The 10,884-nt window shown below is 25.3% G+C and overlaps 1 protein-coding gene across 1 annotated transcript; it reads right to left on the bottom strand.

Moving 5' to 3' along the window:
• Nucleotides 1-6,068: 6,068 nt before the first annotated feature.
• LOC114192332 (gibberellin 20 oxidase 2-like) lies at nt 6,069-7,611 on the bottom strand. Its single transcript, XM_028082023.1, has 3 exons — nt 6,919-7,611; nt 6,508-6,829; nt 6,069-6,416 (listed from the first exon to the last, which is right to left on the bottom strand). Exons 1-3 carry the CDS (start codon nt 7,482-7,484, stop codon nt 6,126-6,128), a joined length of 1,179 nt encoding a protein of 392 aa, XP_027937824.1. The 5' UTR covers nt 7,485-7,611; the 3' UTR covers nt 6,069-6,125.
• Between the last annotated feature and the right edge of the window lie 3,273 nt (nt 7,612-10,884).

The raw sequence follows: 10,884 nt of genomic DNA, 5'->3' as shown, positions 1-10,884 counted from the left end.
ATTGATAAAATATGTTATACATTATTATTTACTATAAAATCAAAAATTAATATAAAAATAATTTTTAAAAGTATAAATTAAAACTATAATATATTGGAAGAAAAATTATTATATTTTTTATTAAAAATAATATTTAAAACCACAAATTAAAATATATTCAATAAATATCAAAATATAAATTATTTTATTATTTTAATTATACATATTTATTACAGTATAAAAATAATATATATATATATATATATATATATATATATATATATATATATATATATATAGTAAAATACAACTAATACATAATTATATATAGTGTTCACTCTCTGTACAAATCTTCTTATACATGAGAAGAAAGTTTTAGATAACAATTTTTTTCATTTTTCGTGCTTTATTGATATTAACTGTACTGTTTTTTCAAACTTACGTTGGTCATTTTGCTATGTGAGTGTCGGTTCGCTGAAACAAATATAGTTGTTAGAGTTTTACATATATAAATTCAAAGGTAGTATTATTTTGATATCTAACCAATTTTTACAAACTGTATATTTATTATTTTGTTCTTTAATATATTTTTTCTTTGCAAATGCAAAAGTTATTTTTGTAATGATTAAACTACTCCTGCAATTGATATTTATACAAAATGTTGATAAAAAACACATTGTCAATAAAAAATATTATCATCTTTACATCTAAAAATTACTTTATTAACAGAAAAATAAAATTAACATAAAAAATACAATAATATAATGTAGAAACTTTGAATATAGAAAAAAACCTACAATCACATAAAATAATTATTACATGTAAATTTTCTCTTAACCCTTTAATTATAAATACATCAACACTCACTCAGACTCTCCAAGATAAAAAAGTCAATTATTCATAAAAAGTCTATTATATAATTATTAATATTATCTTTAAATTATTTTAGACAATATGAAATTTTTCCAAACGTTTTATTTTAATCAGTTCAATAAAAAATATATTTTCTAAAATTTAACTAGTTCGCTCGTCACCAATGACGATTATCACAATAAATTATATCTATCTCAACAAATATTTTCTATCTAGTTGATTGGTAATTATTAGTTATTAAACAAATCTGATTTGCATGATTTTATTTTACTATTTTCAACGAATATAGATACTCATACTTAAATTAATTTCAAAATATTTCGTGATTCCTATAACCATTCAACAATTAATCTTAAACATTATCCCGTAAACTAAATATTTATTGATCTACTAATATGTACATAACTATTTTATTCGTATGATTCTTTATTCATCTATTAATGAATGAATATTTTTTAACAGATAAATGAACTAGCAAAAAAAGTGTATTAAAAAAAATTGTACATTTCAAGGATAAAATGGCTAATTCTAAAATACATTTATAAATTATTATACGATTCAAATTAATATCTCTCACCTTATACAGACATTTATTTACACTATACTATACTCTTGTTACTAAGTGTAAGTGATTCAGTGACGGATCTTCACACACAAATTTGAAAGGGTTATAATAATTTACTCAAAATTAATATATTTAATTATTGCTATTAATTTAATATATATATATATATATATATATATATATATATAATTGAGTATTGAATTTTTCTTTAAAAAAATGACAAATTTTAAGTTGTATTTGATATATACTCCATTTCAAATAAATTTTTCTAATTTCATCTCTTTCACTTTTTATTCATTGGATACTCTCGTATTTGAGAATGTTTCCTTGTTAAGTTTCAAACAATTAATATAAAATTCCCATCTATAATTTTTTGAATCTTAAAAGATTGTTCCTCTAATCCAACCATTGGATCTTCATGTTTGAAAATATGTAAAGAAGGTAAATAAGTAAATTTGTCTTGTTTCCATATTCACTTATATCTTCCCTTCTCTCACTTAAAAGAAATAAATATTTAATTTTATTTTTCATCAATATACTTATTTAAAAAAAATTAAGACTAAAAATAATTTCAAAATTTAATCAAAAATTGAGAGACGTAATTGCTAAAAAAATTATATGATAATTAAGCAAAAATTAAAAAATGATTATGAATAAACATATATTATATAACTTTTCCTTTTACATTCATAAAAATACAAATATATAAAAAACTTATGAGATGAAAAAAATATTAACTATTAAATTAATATTTCACTGTCAAGAGATAAGAGAAAATTACCTTTTTATTTTAAAAAAATGAAGGAGAACACATAAAAAATGAGAGCAGAAAGAATGAATTTGTGTCTAACTTCTTTTTTAAAAACCAAAAACAAAAGAAAACTTACAAAAGTGAAAGATAACTAGAATATGCGAGAAACTTAAAAGATAATGAGAAATAACATAAAAAATATCCCAATAAATTTGTTCTTCTTTATTATATTTAATTATTTATTTATTTATTAGCATTAAATACTATATTTTATAAAGTAATAAAAGTCTATCCAATTTAATTTTCATATCAATATAATATATTATTTAATTTAATTTTAAAATAATATATTTAAAGAAATTAAAAAATTTGGGATATAATTTTAAAAAATTTTGGGGCCCCTAAACACACACACTAAAATCCACCGCTTATGTGGTTGACATAAAATTAGTAAAGAATACTGGAAAATTTAAGCAATTAAATATATATTTAATTAAATGTAAATGTAATGAAATCCAAAAATCAGACGGATCTTAGAAAGTTCGTAGGGAGATGCTCTCCCAAGATTTTTTAAATATATTTTTAAAATATTTTTAGATTGATTTAAATTTTTTATAAAATATATTATTTAATATTAATAAATAAAAAAATTAAACATAATAAAGAATAATAAAATTTATTGAGATATTTTTGTTTTTATCTCTTATTTTAAGTTTCTCATGTATTGTATTTATTTATTATTCTTGCATCTCTTCTTTAGTTTTTGTTTCAAAAAAAATTAAAAAATTAGACATAAATTCATTATCTTCGTTCTCAATTTTCATCCGTCATCTTTTAAGATACAAAGGTAACTCTCTCATTTCTCTTATATAGAAAAATATTAGCTTGATATTTTTTTTTCATCTTATGAGATTTTTATATATTTATTTTTGTATGAATATAAAAAGAAAAGTTGTGTTCTATGTTTTTTCATAACCATTTCTTAAATGAGATTTGATTATCATATATATATATATATATATATATATATATATATATATATATATATATATTTTAGTAATCACGTCTCTCAATTTTTGATTAAATTTTGATAAATTATTTTTTAGTCTTATTTTTTTTAAAATAGGTATATTGATGAAAAATAAAATAATAGATTCATGTTTTTTAAGTGATTAAAGGAATGATACCTGAAAAGATGAAAATAATACAAATTTACTTCTTCACTTATTTTTAAATATAAGACTAAGAATTCAATTATGAAACTAGATAACCATTTCTTAAAATTAAAAAAATATAAGCACGAAGTTTTATATTAATTCTTTTGAATTGTAGGTAGAATATTTTATATTAATTTTTTGAAACTTATTATAAAAAAATATTCTCAAATGAGAATATTAAGGAAAAAAATAAAATTAGAAAAGGTTATTTAAAATAAGTTTTATATCAAATACAATTTTAAAATTATAATTTTTTTAATAAAAAATATACAAAATTTTAATATTAAATTATTTATACTTTTATAATAATAATAATAATAATAATTAAATATATAAAATTTAAATATATTATTTGCTCCTTATTTTTTTTATCGAGACACCCATGATAATGAACTAAAACTAAGATGTGTGTAACTGGAACACCACCCAGAATTTTGCTCACGTAAGGCAGAAGTGGTAACAGAAATATGATGTGGCTTACATTATTATGTTTCTTTCCAAACCAAAAGAAAGATAAGGAAGAAGCAAACAGTAACTTGAGTGAGATAAAATAATTAATTAAATGAAAGTCAACTATAACATCTAAGTATAGCATTTCAATTTCTTTCTCAGACTGATGACAAGAAAGTTTCAGCATCTAAAAGGACCACTTCAATCAAAATGGCCGTTAATGCTCTCAATTAGAGCAGCCTCCAACTTCTTTCGGAAATCATAATTTTACACTTTCAATCAATCATGAGGACAGATATGACATAAGTGAAAAAAAAAACACTTAATTAAATTTTAAATAATTTTAATCAATTTTTTTATGAAAGTATTTCAATTTATTAAATATTTTTATATTTTAAAGTGAATATTTTATGGTTAATTTTGTTATTGATAAGATAATTAAGTTGTTATTTCAAGTTTTTTTATCTTTAATTTTTCAATTCATTTGTATTTTAGTTATTATTTTTTTTACCTTTCAATCAACTCATTAAAAAAAGAAAAAACAAATTAATCAATAAATTGGTACTAATTAAAGAAAAAATTAGCAAAAGTAATCAATATGTTGTAAAAAATCATAAAACTAATAATCTTATAAACCAGTTAACATAAAAATAAAACAACTTAAATGAATATAGTAATTATAAATTAATTAAGAGCGTTCAAATTTATGAAGTAATTAAAATTTAAATTAAAAAATCATAAATTAAAAAAAGTGTTAGAATGTTATAAAAGATTGAGGTCTGAAAATTCAATATTAATTTTTAAGGGTGTGTTTAAAAATTAGGCAAAAGGTAAAAGAGGATCAACTAAAATTGTATAAACAAGAGAGTGGAAAAGGTTCATATTAACCATCTCTTCATTCAAATTAAAGAATTTGCTTCAAACAGGCCAACACTAATAACAGTGTAAATGTTTGTTACGTTGTTATTCAGTAAGACATTATCATGCATAATAAATATGTTGACTATTATAATTTTAACATAAAATTTATTCTTTGTGAGTACAAAACTTTTTATATTGATAGTATATATAAAAAAATATAAAATATTTTGATTAGTCGAATCAATTTTGTGTTGTTTTATCATATATTTATGACTAATTATTATAAATAAAATTTTCATAAATATACAATTCCATTTTATACATATTTTATTTAAGTCAATTTTAAAAATATTTAATTAAATAAAAGCTAAGTTTTATTTGGACATAGAAAATATGTAATTTAAAAATGGTTGACTTGTACACTTAACTATCCTATTTATTCCAAATATTTGACGCCATTCACATGTTTTTTTTTTTTTTTTTTTTTTTTTATAGTTTGGATGAAGTTAAATAGATTGCTATTGTATTCAATATATGATAATGATATTGATATATTATTTTTTTTACATTTTCATATAACTTGTTATTATCAAATTAAGGAGAAAAATATATATTCTAATACATTCTGTACGATTACTTTGACACAAAAAAAAGTTGTTGAAATAATTATTTGTGAATATCAAAGTTCACTACGTCTATTATACTTTCTATTCTTGTCTATATAATAAGTTTTAAAATATTGTACTATTTTTTCTCAAATAATTAAATATTAAACAATTAGTACTATGCAAGAAACATTTAAGTAAAATCTATTATTTCTGACAACATTTTTCTGTTTTCTTTGTTCTAGTTTTCTCTCCAATTAAACTAATTGTCAATTGTGATTATGTAAATATTACATTTTAGAATCTTGTCTAGCTTTCTGGAAACTTACAATTTTCTTTCCCATATAAAAATTATGTTCTTGGTTTTGATGCAACGAACAACGAGTGAGGTGAGGGTCATTAAATTAAGAATAAGGTGTACACAATTTTACAATACTCAATAAATTATAGTTACTAATAAAAAATATATTAAAAATAAAGTATTAGAAAATGGCATGCTAGCATTTCACTTAATTTAATCCATTGGAATTAATTTATCCGTAATTCGATCTGACCCTTATTGTCGTTATAGGACACAAGTTCATTCCTTTTTTTCTTTTTAATTAAAGGTGACATTTCCCTTAAGAAAAGTTGCTTCAATTACCAAATCACATATGCACATTACATGAAGAACTCTTCTTCTATAACGTGAAACGAAAATTTGAAATTTGGAAAATCACAAAATTACCCGAAGAATTTAGTTTATTGATTCCCTTTGAACTATTTTATCTTCCACATTGGGTTGGTAGCTTCTGTTTTCCATGCGTGGAACAGGTGTGGACGTGTCACTTGATGTGGCTGTCGAAGTTTGAGTGAGTTGATTTCCGTTGAAGCCAGTTGGTAAATGCCTCAAGGGTTTTCATGTCAGCTCTGTAATGCTTTTGAGTGAACTCAAGGAGCATGGGCCATGTAAAATCTGGGTAGAGTCTTGGGCTCAAATGGTCCACTAATTCACATGGTGGACTCACCACCTTGTCACTTCTCGGACACAAAAAGAAAGCAAGAGATTTTCTTGTTGTCTCGCTGTTCACCACTGCCCTGTGCAAACAGCTCTTGTATCTTCCATTTGAAAGAGCCTATCATCATCATCATCATCATCATCATCAACACACACACATGGTAAGACAAATGCATGAAAGTGAAGAGTAATTAAGATAGTGACATTACCATGAAGGTATCGCCAACATTGACAACAAAAGCATTGAAAACAGGTTTAATGGAATGCCACTCATTGTCAACACAAACTTGCAGGCCTCCAACCTGGTCTTGGTGAAGAATGGTCAAAGAGGTTGGATCACAATGAGGTCCAGTGCCTAAAGTCAGGTCTGGTTTTTGACAGGGAGGGTAGTAATTCAGCCTCATTATGGAGCTATTCTCTTCAAAGAACTCCCTGAAATAAGCTCTACCAACCCCAAGGCTCATTCCTAGAAGCTCCATTATACCTAAAGAAAGATTGCTCATGGCTTCACAGTAGTCCTGGTAAACATTCCTGCATAAATATGCAGAAAATATATGAGTCCAAACATACATATATTTTGCATAAGATCTCTGAAATTTTAAATCTCATAGTTTGATTACCCAAATTGGTGAAACTCTTTGCCCATTTTATCGCACAAGTAGTCCTTGACAAGGGTTGGTGAGTTATTGCGTGCGGAGTACTGAAAGGAAAGGGTCTCTTTCCAAGGGAGCTTAGAGGAGAACCTGCCGGTGAAGCTACTGGCGTAGCCGCAGTGCTCCCCCGGCATCCTCTGAGCCCTCTGTTTGTGAGACAGGGGAAGGGCAAAGAAGTGGTCCATGTAAAGATGAGCGTCAGATATCAACTGCTGCTGAATCCCATGGTTGACAACCAGAAAGAAGCCGTGCTTTTGGCATGCTTCACCGACGAGTCTGGAGGCTTCCGCCGCAGCAAGAGGGTCACCGGAGAGGAAGCCTCCCAAGTCAATGAACGGAACCTGTAACTCAGGCTCATCCAAGCATGCTTTCTCCTCATCAGGCCAGATGAACTGAGAGGGTATGTGAAGTTGGTGTCTGAGGACGGAGGCATCAAAGACAAGAGGGTGTTGATCTTGTTCTTTGATTTCTTGGTTGGATGGTTGAGGCATGATGGGGATGGGGTGCATGCTTGTTATGCAGTCTATTGCCATTGCAATATTAATTATTAATAATGAGTAATACAAGGTTGTTGTTGGTTTGGTTTATGTTGTGTTGTGTGTTGTGAGGGGAGGAAGAGAAGAGGGAGAGAAATAAGTTGGTAGAAGAGATGAAAGAAAAGCCAAGGCCGCTTGTTGGGGAAATGGTGGAACAAATATTGGAATCTTATATAAGCTCCCAGTCTCCGACACACGCACACACGCACACTCTCTCTCCCACCCCACTTTGATCCATTCACCAACACCTCCTCCCATCACTTTCACAATTTCTCTACTCACTCTTCAATTTCTTTCTATTTCCTCCAGATTCTTCTCATAACTCATTTTGTAAAATCAATCATTTTATTATATATATTGCCTTATTTATAATATATGTTACTATACCTTTTTATTTTTTTCCTTATAGTTCACATATTAATACACCCGCTCATAAATTATTTATCATACTTCATCTTTTAAAACCAGTGTCACTTTAGTTTGAGAAGATAATTTCATTTTCTAATTTTACAAATTAATGTTAAATTGTTAATGCCATTCTAGAGGAGGTAAATTAGGTTAGTTGTGTGTACTCAACCTCTTTAATTTGTCTTATTTAGTGGATTGCATTGAGATCTTTAGTCTTCTAACTCGTATTAACTCTTCCTTTTTAGAGATCTACTTCCTTTTAACTTTACTTAATTTCTTAAGAAAATGAATTTAGATTACACAAAACACGTTAAATTGTTGGATTTTTCTTTATAACCTTTCAAAATCATGGATAAATGCCAACACTTTCTTCGATATCATATTGGTTATCGAGAAACTGGAAATAGAATGATGTCACCTAGGGATATAATTTCAGAATGGAAAATATTTTGTAAAAAAAACTGATGATAAATTATTTCAAATTGTTGTAGTATTTGGTGATCCTGCTTAACCTATTTTTTTTAAAGTCATAGATTAATAGTATTATTTGGGTTAATAATTTCTTTGTTCTACTATTATGATAGAATTTTCTATTTATTTTACTACTTTGAACATTTTTTATTTTAATTTCATTTTCTTAGAAAATAAGTTAACGCAATGTCTTTCGTCACATTGACAGTGACATCTATAACTATATATAAAGGGGATTTCCTCTTTTGTATCCACATTTCATAATTCCAACTTTACCCTTTACAATTTAATTATTTATTAAATTTTTAAAATTAATGGTTACTTTTACTTATCTCCTTCTTCTTTTTTCTCCTACTATTCATCAATAGTTATTTTTCTCATATTTTCTCCATACATTTCACTTTAATTTTTATAAATATACTTTTATTTTGTTCATTAACTTAATAACATTACAATATCATCAATTATTAATATAATTCAAAAAATGCGTACACACAGGTGCGATAGCGCCTGTGTTTAAGCTAGTGTAATACAATGATACAAGTTCGTTAAAAAGAGTTATTAAGCCAATTTTTTTTCTATTAAGGACATATTTGTTATTAATTGAAAATATTGAAAACCGTAAAGACATGATAGATTACTTAAATATTAGGTGAAAATAGTCAATTTATAAGTCTCAATGAAAAAAAAAATGTATCTAAAATATTTTGTTAGAATTATGTGTTAAAGCATTTTTTTTAAAGAAAAAATTAAAAAAATGAAAACAAAAAATTGGTAGGGCATTATGTCATTTTTGACAGGCTGAACTAGGTTTTGGGGAGGTCCTGCAAAAGAGCTTTTTAGGGGAGACAATCGTAGGAAGTTGATGGAAAATTGTGAAAGGCAAAAGCAGAATTGTAACTACTCCAAGTGAGTATTCCACTATGGCATGTCGTTGGCAAAAAATCTAGAAAATTGGATGAATTCAAGATCATCTTTAAAGTGATTCATGGAAACGATGAAAAAGGTGAAGAAAAAATAAAAGGAAAGAAGGAAAAAGTGTATGAATAAGGACACAGAGAAGTACATATAAACTAGTGTGACCAGTCCTCTAAAAAAGCATCTCTATGATAACTGGTAAGTAACTAAACGATGGATACAGACAAGTTTCTGTTCATAATACAATTGCTACATAGAGAGATAGATAGAGAGAGAGAGAGAGAGTTAATTTCACAAGCACCACTTGCTAATAATATCACCAAATCACTTACTTACTATAAACATTATTTATCAATTTTCCCTCGGTATAAAACTTAAAATTAATGTTTAACTAATTAATGATATTTAATAATACACAAAAAACAACTGCATAAAAATCCATGAATTCTTTTGTAAGCAATATCATCACTATAATTTGACTAGGATATAGTCGTAATAACTGCACAAGGTTGGGATTCCTAAAGGTTCTTTTAAATACTGTGTAATAGGGGAGAGAAAGAAGGTGGAGCATTAGTGATTTTCCCCTCTCTTAGTAATGTAAGGTCCAAATTTTGCCAAATCCAAAGCTACTATCTCAAGTGATAATATCCTAGCAAAAGTTACCTTTTTTTATGAGAGTTTTTATTTATTTTTTCTATTGGAGAAAGATGAGAAAAAAAAAAGACTAAAATTAGGAATGACAATCAAAGTTAGATAAGTATGAATTTTACTCTTTTTATCTCATCTCAAAGTAAAAATTTATATTTTTTAAATAAAAATTCATTGTCATATTGAAATAAAAGTTTATTTTCATTCTAAAATAAAAAAAATTAACTCCATTGTCATTCTCAGGCTCAAGTATTACATTTTTTTAGTATTCATTCTCATAAGTAATTAATATATCCATATCTATCCATTTAGGTATGTTTGGACTGAGAGATGGATTTGGACGAGTGAAAATAAATATATTTGAGAAGAAATAGAAATAAATTATAAGGTTGTTTAAATAAAAAGAAAGATGATAAGAAATAAAGAGAAAGTTTATAAAAGTGTGATTGATGGATTAATGTGAATACTTTTCTTTAATATACAATACACAGTAAAATAAAATAAAATATTATTTTGATTATTCTTTTAATTATAATAAAATAATAATAATAATAATAATAAAATATATTTATAAATATTTAAATGTTACTTATTATGTTTGAATAAAAAAATAATAATATTTTATTTAATTTTAATTGATTATTATGTATAACATAATATAAAATTGTTTTATAAATAAAATTTAATATAAAATGTATATCATTCACTTTTTTTGCATTTCTTAGCTTCTCTGCAAGGAAAGTTTAGCATATCTTTTTCTCTCGATTTTTGTGAAATTTTGCATTGTTTTATGCAAAATCATCACATTTCTGTGTAGCGGCGGAGCATCATGGTAGCGGAGAGATCATAGTCCCCAAATATTTTTTATCTTTTTTTTTAAATTATATACATATATTTGAAAGTTTTAAAATTTTTAAATTTTTAAAATTATAGATTGTATATTTTAAAAATT

The sequence above is a fragment of the Vigna unguiculata genome, chromosome 7 (assembly GCF_004118075.2).
Source record: "Vigna unguiculata cultivar IT97K-499-35 chromosome 7, ASM411807v1, whole genome shotgun sequence".
NCBI classification, from domain to species: Eukaryota; Viridiplantae; Streptophyta; class Magnoliopsida; order Fabales; family Fabaceae; genus Vigna; species Vigna unguiculata.
Note: the sequence above shows the minus strand (reverse complement) of the source record. Positions and strands in the feature narration are given on the sequence as shown.